General features: G+C 39.1%; 1 protein-coding gene across 1 annotated transcript; it reads right to left on the bottom strand.

The window, feature by feature from the left end:
- Window positions 1–13,566: 13,566 nt before the first annotated feature.
- LOC120534892 (E3 SUMO-protein ligase ZBED1-like) lies at window positions 13,567–14,741 on the bottom strand. The gene is made up of 5 exons (XM_039762403.1): window positions 14,614–14,741; window positions 14,304–14,535; window positions 14,074–14,217; window positions 13,911–13,979; window positions 13,567–13,815 (listed from the first exon to the last, which is right to left on the bottom strand). The coding sequence occupies exons 1-5, from the start codon at window positions 14,739–14,741 to the stop codon at window positions 13,567–13,569; spliced, it is 822 nt and encodes a 273-aa protein (XP_039618337.1).
- Window positions 14,742–16,020: the final 1,279 nt, after the last annotated feature.

Here is a 16,020-nt window from a genome sequence, read left to right as displayed (position 1 = left end):
ACAGCTTTGACCTTAATTTCCTATTTCCCCAAGAGTTATTGCCATGCAACCTATTATTACGTTGGTAGTTATAATTATAAAGATTAAAAAGATAGATTAGGTATAGATCTAGCCTGCTCTCTTTGTCTCCCCACTTAACCCTCCACCCTTCCTTTTTGCCTCCCCACGTGAGGCTAGGACCCACTTCACACAGTACTGGGGCCTCATGTATAAACGGTGTGTAGGCACAGAAATGTTGCATAAGAACTTTTCCACGTTCAAATCGCGATGTATAAAACCTACACTTGGCGTAAAGCCACGCACTTTTCCATGGTACCTCATACCTTGTTGTACGCAAGTTCTCCGCTCGGTTTTGCAGACTGGCGGCACCCAGCGTCAAAGCAATGCTACTGTTCCTGTGTGGTTACACCTTATTTTCCTGACGCGGCTTTATGAATACACTGAAACTAACCGCATATTGTTTATTAGTGTAATGCATCTGATTGTGATTAACTTGTAACAATATAATGGTCCAGGGAATAGCCATAGTATTCCAAATACCATAACTGCTTCAGCGTTGTTACTCTCACTGCACCTTCTTCTTCTTCTTTTTCTTCTTTCAGCTGCTCCCTTTAAGGGTTGCCACAGCGGATAATCTTTTTCCAAATTACTCTCACTGCACCACTCGGAGTATTTATATCACTGTTCTGAGTGTGAATCACAGCAGCAGCTGATCGGAAAGAGAATTATCGGTATACAGTATCAAGAACACACTGTCTCAGCCACGGAAAAACGTTTCAAAGCCTTTCCTGTACGGACCTCGCGGTTCAGAAACAGTTTCATCCCAAGAACTTTAAACACACTTAATCAATTGCTCCTTGTAGAACTGATTGTACTTATAAGTTAAATCACGTCACTGTAAACTTGCACTACAGTTATAATATCGCACAACCTGAGCCACTTTATAAAGCGCGTATTTACATATGATGATGATATAATTTTTAAGATGAAATGCAGCAAAATATGTTTATTATATTATACAGATAAAACTTTAACTTCATTTAAATAATCTATATTCTTCACTGGGACTGTCGTGAAGGATAGAATAATTAAATATGTACTAGGAAGATATTTCAATGTACCTTAAACGTTTTGAAGAATCGGGGCTCTAAGCTTACAGATGGCTTAACGTCTATTACAGAGCTGATTGTGTGGCGATCGGTTACTTGGAGAAAGAAAAGCAAGGACTGCAGGGGTGGCTACGCCAATATATATTGAATAAAAAACAGAAAGAGAAAATAACAACTTGGCTAAAAACGCAGTGATAAATTTCGGCAAAAGTTAAATGCTTGTGTCATGAGCACGAGGCGCCTATACAGTGTCCGCAACGGACATGGCCATCCACTGTGCATAAGCTACCTTATTGACATTGGCGGGTGAAGGAGCCACCGATTCTTCCTCTGCCCAGGGCCACCACAAGCTTAGAGCCGCCCCTGAGTACTGCTGCAATAAATTATTTCATCGAAGGTCTCACACAATTACTGCGCCGTGAAACCCATGTTTAATAACGTGCTTTAACTTCTATCATCATGAAAATGATATCACGTATACATCTCAGTATTTTAGTTATTCTGAGAGTTGTAATATCACGAATGTAATGGATTCTGTGTCCAGTTGGAGGAAGAGAGCCAGTTTAAGAAGCACATAGTGATTCACACACATAGAGCACATAGAACATCATATACAAAACAAAGCATTTGACATGCTACTTTAATTACAATGTGATTTGAGAAACTGGTTAATTAAACGATTTTAAGATGAAGTTTATGATGTTCTACATTAATGACAAAATAAACTACATGATTATAGTGGAAATTTTGAGATTGAAGTTGACATTTCGTGCTTTTTCCCCACTGTGTGCCTTTTTTTTCTCTGTACCCTAATAAGCTTTCATATGACACTCAGACGGTGGGCTACAACTCGCCTTTTCACGGTGACTTTGATATGTGACTTCTTTTTTATTTCCGACACTGTGCGATTTTGTGAACGTGAGCTTTCAAGTTTCTTCAACATGCCATGTCACTCAATCAACTTCCTTTTGTTGATTATACCACAGTTTAATTAAACAAATAGTATGTTTTTCCTTTGCTTCCACTTGGTATTCGCTGAAATTCTTATATTTTCCCCCGTGCTTTTTCCATTGTCTTTTCACAGAAGGCTGCGCTTAAGGGCAATTTATATTGATTTGCATATTCAAAAAGGCATAATTCTGGGAGGAATTGAGGTGTTACATAAAGCGCGTGCACGAGCGTTACTTTTCACACTGATCAGGATTTATGTAGGGGAAGAACGTGGAAGTTGGAGTATGCACAGATTCCTGCATCTGGATTTTTCTGTGCGTAAGCACATTTCGGCTTTTGTGCTTACGCCATGTTATAGTGCGAGTTCTACGCACGGCATTATACATGAGGCCCCTGGTCCTCTGACATACCCAGAGACAAAGCACGTCCAAAGCAAAACAAGCCCCCATGCAGCGGCGTTTTAGGGTTAAAAAAATAGAGATATCTATTACCAATATAGTCTAAATACTATATGCATAAAATTTAATCATTAACAAGCTGTGTACTTAGAATATATATAATCTTCAGCAATCTTAGTGTATTAAAATAATACACCCGGACAATAAACCCAGGGAATGGTGTTTGAAAGTGGTCCAGAATAAGCATAATAAGTCTTAATGCAATAATAGCAGTAGCAATAAACCAAGGGTTTGATGTTGAACAGTCTCGTTTTGGGTAGAGAGAAAATAATTAAAAAAGTAATTAAGCACAAACGTCTATAACTGTAATTAACACATAAACAGATAGTGCCCGAGTAATAATGAGTGATAATGAGAATATATTATGATAAAAACCGTATTTTAAACAAATAGATCAGACAGTAAATTCTTAATCCTTGCCATGTCATTAACGGCCATGACTCACTATTATGTTTCAGAATAGTTCCGGGATCAGCTTTCTTAATTCCTTTTCTGCTTCTTCCTTGCTAAAGAAGACATAAAATTGACCCTGCAATTCCAGTTTCAGTTTGGCAGGATACAAGAGGCTGTATTTGATATTGGCTTGCCGTAACCGCTGTTTAATGTTGAAGAAGGCTGCGCGTTTAGTAGCTGTTGTTGGAGAGAAATCAGGGAAGATACAAATGTGGTTATTTTCATATATAATCTCTTGCTTGTGTCTGAGGAGTGCCATCACGTCTAGCTTGAATGATAATCTTTCAAAGCGTCTAATAAAAGATCTAGGTCTAACGGTATTTGATCCATGTACGCGATAAGCCACTGCTGTCTCAGAATCTGCTTTAAAGTCCTCTCCAATTATTTTAGAAAACAGTTCAGCTGCGAATTTCACAGGGTTTGGACTTTCTCGATTCACAGGCAGACCTTCAATCCTGACATTTTTCCTTCTGCTTCCATGTTCCAAAGCAGCCAGACTGTCTCTGAGTGTTTTGCATTAGGAGCTGACAGTCGCTGCTTTCTCTTCAGCACCTGCAGCTAAATTTTGGGCTGTTTCAATCCGAGTCGTGAATGTCTCCTTCACATCCTCCAGTTGATCAGTTTAAGCTCAGTTTAATCGAGGTTTCCTGAATGTGCTCTTCAATTTTACCCAGCATATCTTTAAAGACTTTATTATCCTGCTGCCGCATCTGTCGCAGCTCCTGTCGTAGCTTCTTATTTGCCTGTTGCACCTCCTTTCGCAGTTTCTCATTTGCCTTTTCCCTTGCCTTCTCATTTGCCTTCTCGCTTTTCTTTATCTCTTGCGTGAGCTCAGCGAACATCACCTTCAGTTCAGACAGATCAATTCTGCTTTCTTGTACTGTGGGTGAAGTGGCAGGCTCCTTTGTAGCCGATGTCCCCGGCTCGCGTGGAGTAATTGAAACCGCGGACTGCAAGGCCTTTTCCAGTTTCAGGTGATCTTCTCCTATCAACGAGCTATCGAAACCTGCTTCACTCACGCTCGTACATTCACTCCCCCATTTCGCTCTCAGCCGGCGACAATGTACGGACCGTGGTCGAGGAGTCTGGGCTTTCGCCCATCTGATCCAGGTCAGTCTCTGAAAAACCATATCTTGAGCTAGGGCTTGCCGATCTCAGCTTGGGTACAGCTTTAGTTTTCGGTTCTTTCGGCCCCCCTTTCTTGTTGGCCATGTTTATATATGCTTACATATACTGTAGCAGTGCCCTCGGGTTGGATAAATACAGAATATTTCAGGATAATAAGCAGATAATATGAAAAATAACAACGCTGCTAGTGGAGCTCCACTTCAGATGTCCATCTCTCGCAACGGACGAGACCAACTCTTCCAAAATACCCGATTGGGTATTTTGCGTTGCTGGTCATCAAGGCCTCTGCATGACCCAGTCTGACTCCAGGGTTTACTTGAACTCTTTTCACAAACAATGATGCTGATAATATGGTGATCTTAAATTGATCACCATTGCTCATCAGACAAAAGTCATCCTTATTCCGTACCAACTTTATTTTCACATCAACCCCATTAATTAATAATTTCTCTTGAAAGAACAGATCTGCATGGATGTGACCCAATAAATCAACCCTGCGGCTTCTGGACGAGTAAGCAGCCCTTTTATTGAACCCCAAATTTGAGCCATCCAGAGCAGTGGCTTTGTGTTGACTGGGTGTGTCTTTATAGAACAGTCTAGCTGAAAATTGTGTTTTCAGGGCCTCGTCTCCTTAATTTAGTACGATTTCAATAAACACTCGATATGGGTAAAAGTTATTGCTCTGGCTAATCAGTCTGTCGACGACGGTGATGTCCACCTGACTGAACAGAGAAGCAATTGGGTAGTTTACAAGGGCAACGTGTGCATCGGCGGCCAGATTTGTTCCATCATTTTAATTTATTTTACAGCTTAAGTATAGAAGTGTGTTGTTGAGGTCCAGGTATTGATCATTTCCGGCAATCGAAAACTCAAGTGGAGCACTTTCTGACATTGCTGTGAGAGGCGGCACTTTGACGTAGTAGCTTTTTTCAATGCTGGTTTGTGTTGGTGACAGCTGAAATACGTCCAGTTCCAATTTTGCACATTCATCTGACGCACAGGGTACAAAAGCCATGTTTAGAATACATCAACAGAATTTTTCTTAGTTTTGGATCTTCTCTTGGTTGACTTTTTTTTCTTTTGACAGAGTGTTGAGCTTTTTTCCTCCTTTTTGCTCTCTTCCTGGACTGTGTAGGTGGCCCGAGCAGTGCTAGATGGGGTGTGTGTCTTTTTCTTTTAACACTTCTCTTTATAACAATCATACCAGAACCTTCTTGTTGGGGTGTTGCAAATGTATTCATTACAGCACCTGCCACGTGACTCATGACATCATTAGCAATGCTTTTTGCTGCAAACATGACATGAGGTTTAGCAATTTCTAGCCCACGCCTAAACAGAAGCACTGCTTTTCTGAAGAGAGTTTTAAAAATACCACCAATACTGCCACCATACTGGACCGGGAGACCATGAAACCCCGGTAGACCATTGCCAGCTTGTATCTTGTAAAAAGATGCATAGGTGCATGGATCGCCATAGTTTTTTTGTTACAAGCAAGTTTAAAAATTGCTAGATCTTGCTGGATGAAAATGCAACTTGATTATTACTTTACCATACTGGAACGGAACTGGTTTATTCTGGTCCATCTTAGTTTCAATCCTTATAGTATTGAAGCTTTGCATGACAAGAGGTATGTAGTGTGGCTTTTCAAAAAATATGGTGACATTTGCACCGTCTTCACCTTTTATGTTTACACATCTCAGTAATGGCGCATGCGTATCTCCAATAAGTTGTGGTTCGATAATATCTGTATACACGAACATGGTGGAAAAGCCACCTGGGATATCAACCAAGTGAGGTGACTTGTTAGACGGCTTATCTGGATCAAACCTAAGAATGTAAGCCAGCTCCCCGGACACTTAGAGCAAAATGCTTTTATCACCCATCAGGCGAATGGTTCTACTGGCAAGATTGTATTTAAGTATCGGCTTAGGTGATGACAGTTTGGTATTAATGACATGATTCATTTCCGACAACAATGCTTCTATATTCCTGAAATAGCCTTTGTTTAAAGTGAATATCTATTTTGTTGATCTTATTTCCTCATTCATTAGTAAAGGTGCTGGCTGAGTGATGGAATTGAACGTTTTTGGGTAAGTCTGTTCCACCAATGCCACTTCCCTGTCTCTAGACAGTTCTATTGTCTTGGCTAGCTGAACGGTGAATGATGCTATCGTGTTGTTGGGAAAAGTCCTGACCGATGAATTACTCAGCAGTGTCATATAAAGTCCATTTCTGACTGTAGACATTTTTTTTTTTGATTTCTCAACTCCTTATGTCTTTCACTTCTGAAGCCTTGACCCAACTTTTAAATTTCTTGTCCCAGCGAAGCCATTTTAGCAATACATGCTTATTTTTACCACGCCCACAAGTGGCTAGAATTTTCTGGATGCGGTACACCTGGTTAGCATCGGGGTTTATTTTTTGTACTCTTCTGCATAAAATGCCCCTTGGATTTCATCACCTGCATAATCTTTTAGTTTATATACAGGTTTGATACAGTCCACAATAATAAATATTTCATCTGTAAACGACTGCTCATAGCCTTTTTCGAATACACCTTTTAATTTTGAAACTTGGACATGATCACCTATTTTCAAAGTGCACAGAGTAGATTTTCTTTGCCTGGCCCTACCATAGACTGTTTTCCAAACACTCAGAGCATTTTCAGGAGTCACATCTACAGGTCTTGTTTTAATCGTGATGTGAAAACTGTGGTTATAACTCTGCAGAAAATCTGACACGACATCTATATACCAAAAAGTATTGGCACATGTAAAATATTTCCACATTTTGGATTTTAAGGTTCTGTTGAACTGTTCTACTATGCTGGCCTTTACATCGCTGTTTTGTGACAAAATGTACAATACAGTTCTGTCTTAAAAGTTTTTGTACCATTGTGTTATGAAATTCTTTGCCTTGGTCTGTCTGTAGCTTTTTAGGAACTCTACCCTGTCTAAAGATCAAACTAAAACCCCAAGAAATTTCTTTCCCTGTCTTGGCCTTTAATGGCACAGCCCAATCATATTTTGAGAGCACATCGATACAAGGATAAACTTATGACAATCATTGAATTTTGAGTAATAAGACATCTCTTCCAAATCTGCTTGCCACTGGTCATCAATCGTTAAAACAATGGTTCTGTTTCTCTTGAACCTGAGCCGTGCTGGTTTGTGCGCACTGTAGGTATATTGTAAACTCATCCATTCCAATATGTTTTTTTGCTTAACATTTGACAACTTGATACATTTCTCAACAAGCTGTTAATACCACCAAAACTGCCAGGTTCCTTGGGTGTGTAATAGATTCTCTCTAAAGTTTTCTTGTACATCCTCTCGCTGGATCTGTCACTTATGCTCTCTGTACTCTCTGTACACACACCGGCGCTGTACACAGATAGGAGCAGGATGTCTGCTCCGCCCCATTGCTGACTTACCTTTTTGACACCTTACAGGTTCCCGAAGCACCGTCTCGGCTTACAAAATCGATCACTCCATTTTTAGGACCAAGGCCAAGATCGGCCGACCCATTTTCCTTATGCACGGCTGACAAAAGGTCCGATGCCTGTCAAACATCGCCCAGGACAACGGGGCAGAGACACCTAAGAGAGCGGGAAACACCCCTAATAACCAAGTTGGCGGCAGGTGGGTACCGGAAATGCCAAGGGGCGGGACATACACCTGTCAAAATCTTATGATGTATAATAGTGACGCACCTTTACTACTTATGAAATTTATCTCTGGACTAAAAATTATCCAATCTCCTGCCAAAACCTGTAGAAATTGACTTTAACCCCAAAATTGATTTAAAAATTTATTTTGTGCGGCACTGCTTTTCGATAAAGATCTGATCACGTTTTTATCATTACTTGAAGATAAAATGGCATCTGAAATTTTACAAATTTTAAGGTTTGGGGTCAATTTTAAAGGTTTTTTTGAAATGTACGGTTTTCATTTTGACATGAAAACCGTAGATTTACCATTTTGATTATTTAATTTATTTATGGCTTTTGTGTCAATTTAGCAAATCTATTTACACATATTTTTAGTACAAGATTTGAATAATTTGCAGTGGGCTGGCACGCTGCCAAGGGTTTGTTTTCTGCCTTGTGCCCTCTGTTGGCTGGGATTGGCTCCAGCAGACCCCCGTGACCCTGTAGTTAGAATATGTTGGATAACAGATGGATAAATGTATTTGAATAATATTTTGTGAAAATTTTGTTAATAAATCTATATTAGTAAAAAAGTTATAAACAATTTTATCCAATAGTAATCATCTGTATGATTTTCAATTTTACATAATGTAAATGAATTTAAAAATATCCAAGAATAGAATTAAATAGACTTACCAGAATACTTGGACGATTTTTTGTTTTTGCTTAAAACAGAAAATAACGCTTTCTACGCACTAGACATTTATTTTAAGTTAAATAACAAATAATTCATGAAACACAACAATTCCGTGATAATTTTTAATCAACCAGTAACTATTATTTAAAAATATTAAAACATATTGTTTTGAATCAAATTATTTTCACAATATTTTGAAATAACATGGTGTTTAAGGGAATCACCATGAAATGGGAATCCCCCATTGTAGATGGCACCAGTATGCAGAACGCACTGTGTAAGGCGGCATTTACGAACAATGATGGCATAGGGAGGTACAGGGAGGCATTATTCATTTTTCATTAAATTTTGAAAAGGGCTATAAATTTAATTAATTTAATAATTTATGTGATAAATTTGGCCATGAAAATTTTTGTGGTGCCCCTTTACCCTTAATTCCCTAAGCAGGTGCATACTTTGCTTATATGGTTAATCCAGCACTGGTTCTATCCTTCAACCAGTTGTCATTTTGTTATACAGGGTGGGCCATTTATATGGATACACCTTAATAAAATGGGAATGATTGGTGATATTAACTTCCTGTTTGTGGCACATTAGTATATGTGAGGGGGGAAACTTTTCAAGATGGGTGGTGACCATGGTGGCCATTTGGAAGTCGGCCATTTTGGATCCAACATTTGTTTTTTCAATAGGAAGAGGGTCATGTGACACATCAGACTTATTGGGAATTTCACAAGAAAAACAATGGTGTGCTTGGTTTTAACGTAACTTTATTCTTTCATGAGTTATTTACAAGTTTCTCTTTGTTTACATCCATTGACATGTCGCAGTGGTTAACACGTCAAGAGCGGATAGAAATTGTGTTGATGTCTGGTGAACGCAGTAAACGGGTCATTGCAGCAGATTTCAATGCAAGACACCCTACGAGACCACCCATCTCCCATGCTACAGTTAGCAAACTGCTTGCTAAGTTTCGTGAAACTGGTTCAGTGTTGGATTTGCAAAATGTGGACGCATGAAAACTGTCACTAATGAAGAAACATCAGTAGCTGTCCTAGCTTCATTCAGCAAGAGCCCACAGCGTAACACTTGCCGCATGTCACTGGAGAGTGGCATTAGTCGAACATCCCTTCGGCGGATATTAGCTACTCACAACCCTTACAAACTCCAGCTACTACAGCATCTCAATGAGGATGACCCAGATTGGCGCACTGAATTTGCAGAATGGGCAAAACAAAAATTGGAACAGGACCCTCAGTTTACGCAGAAGATTTTGTTCAGTGATGAGGCAAACTTTTATGTGAATGGTGAAGTTAACAAACAAAACCACCGCTATTGGTCTGACACTAACCCACATTGATAGATCCCTCTAAGACTGTTGGAACAAAAATTGATGGTATGGTGTGGTATATGGGGTACAAAGATAGTGGGGCTATTCTTCATCAAGGGAAACCTCAAGGCCACTGGATATGCAAAATTGCTACATGATGATGTGTTTCCCTCTTTATGCACTGAAGCTGGCACGTTCCCTGAGTTTTTCCAGCAAGATGGTGCACCACCACATTATGGGTATCAGGTCCGAGCATACCTAGATGAACAGTTTCCTGGAAAGTGGATTGGTCATCGTGGGCCAGTTGAATGGCTCCCAAGGTCTTCCCGATCTGACACCCTTAGACTTTTATCTTTGGGGTCATCTGAAGGCAATTGTCTATGCTGTGAAGATACGAGATGTGCAGCACCTGAAACTACGGATACTGGAAGCCTTTGCTAGCATTTCTCCGGCGGTGTTGCTATCAGTGTATGAAGAGTGGGAGAAGAGGGTTGCATTGACAATCCAACACAATGAGCAGCAAATTGAACACATTTTATAAGTGGTCAGAAACTTGTAAATAACTCATGAAAGAATAAAGTTACGTTAAAACCAAGCACACCATTGTTTTTCTTGGGAAATTCCCAATAAGTTTGATGTGTCACATGACCCTCTTCCTATTGAAAAAACAAAAGTTGTATCCAAAATGGCCGACTTCCAAATGGCCACCATGGTCACCACCAATCTTGAAAAGTTTCCCCCCTCACATATACTAATGTGCCACAAACAGGAAGTTAATATCACCATCCATTCACATTTTATTAAGGTGTATCCATATAAATGGCCCACCCTGTACATTACCTTTAGGCTCCATTGTTAACAAGTATGACTACTCCTTTCACTGCTATGCTGATGTCACTCAAATCTGTTTGCAACTAAAATCAAAGCAAAGCGAGGCAATACAGACCCTCTATGTGTGCCTGAATGATATTAAAACATGGATGGCAACAAATTTTCTTAAAATAAATGATAATAAAACTGAGATTTTGATGACCAAAAGTTCAGAAGGTCTGAGTGTCTCTGATGTTGTTCTTGGACACCTTGCCAAGTAAGTTTCATAAAGCTTCACTTAGGAAATGTGTTATTGTAATTTTTCCCTCTATTTACCCTTTACCTAAGAGTAAGTGTACTCATTAGGTTCATTACCAGGTTGGTTTACTGTCACAATTTAAGATTAACACGCACATACATAGATGTACACATACACACAGAAACTCTACTGTGCCCCACACAGCTGGTTAATCTCTAGCACTTTAAACCACACAAGTGCCCTAGGAATTACACAGCCTGTCATTCTTCTGGCTTTTCAAGAGACTTACTTATTGATGGAATGAACAGCATACAATGTTTTAAATATATGTCAGACATAAATATTACTTTAGTCTTTAGGAATATATTCAAACATACAAAGGTTCAATATCCTTGGCTTACAGGCCATTTATCAGCCAAGAATGCCTATCTTTTCATACTGTTTCCTACTATTGGGTGGAACTCACACTCTCAACCCTTAATAAACCTTGCAGCACAGAGTGCAAGGCAAACTTCCAGCTGCTCCAGGTACTCTTAAAAATATCTACAGTGAAATACGTTTAATGTGAAAATGCTTAAGACGAAATATTGGTTAACACGAAATAATACAACGGTCCCAACAAACTACTATGTATTTTCATGCATTTTTTTCTCTTAACACGAAACAAAAATCGCTTAACACGAAAAGATTTCCCTTCTGGGAATGAACAAAATACGGAAAACACCAGCCGAGAGGCTTAGATTTAAGAGGGGTGTGAAATGAAAGAGAGGTGGTTTCACATGTTTTGTAGAAAGGAGGCTAACTTGGCTTTGAAATACCCTTGGAATAGCCTGTGACACGAGCCAATTTTGTTTATCTAAGCTACTTTCACCCTCCACCCCTACAAACGCCACACAAAAACATTTCATCTCTCATCAGTTGGCTTTAGAATTCGGTGATGAGTACATCGCAGTGTGAATAAAAATCAGTGCATTTGGTTCGCGTTTTTTTGTACTCTAATAAACTTAATTTTGTTGAATATACTGTATGTTTTTTTTGTAATATCCTTTAACACAAAATTCTTTTAACATGAAAAAATATTTCAGACCCCTTAGTTTCGTGTTAAAACGATTTTCACTGTACTTTATTACTTCAATCACTGTAGACATGGAGACAAAGCATAGAAAGTTAAAAGCAGTGTGGTATTTATTACATGAATAATAATAGAACAAAGTAAAATAGAAATTAAGATTGATACCAAAAAGTAAAGATGCCAAGGATAAATGGACACCCTCTTCTTCTGATGTCACTTTGTGCTCTTCTTCTTTCCTCTGCTCTTCGCTTAGTTATACTTATTTTAAAATGCTACGGGAGTTTCGCAGTAAGGTGTGATTGATATATGCACCTGATTGCCTAGCTGTCAATATGGTGAATGAATTTACTCAGACTCTTTCATCAGTTTGAGTACATCCGTTTTCCCAAGCAATACATTATTTTGATGTTTTACCAATCTCTTGTCTCAAGCTGTAAACTGATTTGACAATTTCTAGTCCCACGCCACCTCCCTTCTGTTAGCAGGTTGTGAAAGTAATCAGATACAGCTTAATGGCATGTCTTCCTTTCCCAAGCTGTAAACCAATTTAGTCCTGGTGGTACAGATGTCACTGTGCTTTGATTACTAGTACAATTCAGAAAAACAGATTGCCTTTGATGTTAACTGCCCATGCAAGTGTCCTGTATTTAAGTTCATCTATTTGTCTTGCCTTAAGCAAAATGTAATGAAAATATTGTTGTGGCGAAAAATTAATCACCAGAAGGCATTTTACCTGAAAATGAAGGCTATTAGGACTCGTGATACATTGGACAGAGTTTTAAACATTTATTGCAATAAAACAACACAAATAACAACTCAATATGGCCAAATTGAGCTGAGCCCCGTACATTTCAGCAATTGAAGTTTATATAACAATTTCTTATCACTTTGACCTAGTTCAATTAGCTAATTTGCTGTTTTCCTCTGACTCCCTTCTACTCCTGTCCGGCCAATTTCTCATCTCCCTGCAGCTGGGCCCCTGGTATTTCACTGTCTATTGTTCATTTGTAGTTTCTGTTTTTGCTTATTTCTTTCACTGGCCAAGGCCGGCACAGACATTCATCTTCCTTATATGAGCTTTCCTTTCATCACTTCCTCTTTCTCAAACTTTTAAGCTGGTTTGTCTGATGCTCAAAGCTAAGCTTTTAACTAAAAAGAAATATGGTATGTGCTTTTATTTAATCATTGCGTGGCAGTCCTGACTTGCCTTAATTTCTATGCTAAAGTTAATTCCTAATATATTCTTCTATACTTATTGCTAGGGATGGGTATTGTTTAGGTTTTATCCGATACCGGTGCCAAAACGGTACTTTTGAAACGGTGCCGGTGCTTAAACGGTGCTCGAACCGGTGCTTAAAAAAATAAAGAACACAAACTTCGTCCAAAAACCTCTTGCGTTTTTATTTTTCCCAGTAATTTTTTTTAAACAAAATTATAACAAACCTAGCCCTTTCTGTCAATAAAACATAACTTCTTTGGTTGGAACCAGTGCTTAAACAATTGAAAACACAAACTTTGTCATGAAACCTGTGATGTTTAGCAGTTTTTTTGCAAGACGATAATCATATTAGCCTTTTCTGGAGTTATACGGCATCGCTCTTGGCTGATGGCATGCCCAGCACAAGAGAAAACTCTTTCAGAAGGCGTTGATTACGCTGGGACACACAAGTATTTTTCTGATAGGGCAGATAAATTGGGGAGTGTATCCCTCTTACTCCACCACCAGGCCACATGGTCTTGTCCAGAGGTAATTCCTGGCAGTCTTTTGTATATTTGAAGCTCCTTCTGTACCTGCTCTGTGATTGAGGGGACTCTACCTGCTTGAGAAGCAGCCTGTTGAAGCTCTCTGTCTTCATCCTCAAACAGCTTTTCTAAGGGTGACTTCTGGACCTTACTTAGCTGAAAAACAACAAAAAAAGATGTGTGAGGTTTGCAAAATAAATAAAGATCACTTTTAGAATGTAGTGGTTGTGTTAGAAAAAATCTGAAATTACATATTGTTCTGGCTTGTCCATGTCAGCATCATCCACCTCGCTGTGTGCTTTGGGGTCCTCAGTGGGAGGCTATGGACACACAGATAGTAAAAGAGCATTCCTTCAACATAGAAACTACATCATGATGCAAAAGGACAAGATTGTACACACACAATGAAAATACCTGTGCAACTGCTGCTGTGGCATTTGCAACTGCTGCCTTCTCCAACCTGTCCCAGATGTCAGTAGCTGCCTCACCACCTAGCCTGCCTTTAAAACGTGGGTCCATCATCGTGGCCTCCTTCAGAAATTTCTGAAGGTTTTCATCCTTTAAGTAAAACAAGATATAACATAGGAGCTGATACTGAAAAAAGGTAACCCTATTTTTCATGCATTGATATTGTCTGCAAATACCTGATATCTTTTCTGCAGACTACCCCAGACTTTCTCTTTTATTGAAGAGGTGAAAACACTGTCTTCATCACATCGTCTGAAATGTGCCTCCAGCTTGGCCAGGATGGGGATGATTTGGCTGCATGTGGGTGACTTGTCACTTGACACACACATGGTTGACGTGTACAGGACTTGCATGCACTTAATAAACTCCTCTGCCTTCATTAAATCGGTGTGCGTGAACCTTTCTAGCCTGTTGAAAATATTCAAAATGTTAAAGGTTACTGACGTAATTTAGCTCTTGCAAGTGATGCTCATGTCATTCACTTACTTGTCCTTCTCCATAGGCTTCCTCAGCCGTAGATCCAGAGCAGCTGCCTGGATTGCATCAAACTGCTCCATAAATCTCTCCACCATCAGGAAGAGAGAATTCCAGCGCCTTAACGCCAAGAATGACATTATGCTCTGGCAAATCTAAAGCACAGATAGACACAAACATATTTTAAATTACTATAAAAAAGGTAATATTAATAACAATACTTCTTGATATGTAACTACATGCGCTACTTACTCAGGATTCGTTGCTTTTCTCTGAGCACAGTTTTGCTCAAGGATGAACGTTTGAGCCACACCACAACTGAACGGATTTTGGCACACCAGCTGGAAACTGCAGGAATGTCATACACCTTTTGTGCGGCCAGGTTGAAGGTATGAGCAAAGCATCCCACTTTTAAAAAGTCCAATTTTTTCAAAGCAACATCCACGTTGCAGGCATTGTCTACAGTGGCAGCAATCATTTTCCCTCCCAAGTGAAATTGCTCCACAACACTTAATATTTCTTTACCGACAACTGGACCTGTTTGTGACTCATAAACTGCTTCAGTGCTAAGCACATTCTGCTTCATTTTGCCTTTGTAGATGTAGTGAACAGTCACTGTGAGGAAATGGTCCTGAGCAATACTGGTCCATCCATCACAGGTGATAGCGACCTTGTTAACCTGTGCCAAATTCTGGATGAGGTTGCTTTTCTCCACGCAATACCAAGCAGGTACAAGTGTGTTGGATAGATCATCCCTCGATGGGGGCTGATACCTTGGATTAAGGGCAGTGGACATCTCCCTGAATTAAAAAAAAAAACACAAAACAAAACAAAAAACAAATTTTAAAAAAAAGAAAGTGTTTTTGACTTGAAATTTAATTATTTTTTTCGGATAAAATAAATAAAACATATAAACCAGTTCCCAGAATAAACAGAAAATACATTTGAATAAACAGAAAATACATTTGAATTTTCATTAATTTTTTTCTTCCAGATAAAAAATAAAAACATATAGCTCACCTTTTATTCAAATATAGTTTACTTATAATATTTAGAGAAGACTTACAAAGCTAAGCAGCTATGAACATATTAACCTTTACAGTATTATACAGTCTATTTTTTTTATGTAAGAGGAATACAACATTTTTCACCTAAATGATGGTGACTCCACCGTTGAAAATGGATGGAGATCTTTGACTATAAATTTTGTCACTGCCCTATGAATTTCGTCCACTTTTTCTTTCGTCATTTTAGCCTTTTTGGCCAGGGTGAAGGGAGTATCTGCCATCAAACAAGAAGACAGCCGCATGTAACTACGACAGTGTTTGCTAGTTCACCTTACATGCATTAATGTAATAACGTGGTTAGCCTACTCAACGTAAATTGCACGAACAACATTAAGCTACTCACCCAGAGAAG

The sequence above is a fragment of the Polypterus senegalus genome, chromosome 9 (genome assembly GCF_016835505.1).
Source record: "Polypterus senegalus isolate Bchr_013 chromosome 9, ASM1683550v1, whole genome shotgun sequence".
Taxonomy (NCBI): domain Eukaryota; kingdom Metazoa; phylum Chordata; class Cladistia; order Polypteriformes; family Polypteridae; genus Polypterus; species Polypterus senegalus.
This window is presented reverse-complemented; position numbering and strand designations above follow the sequence as displayed.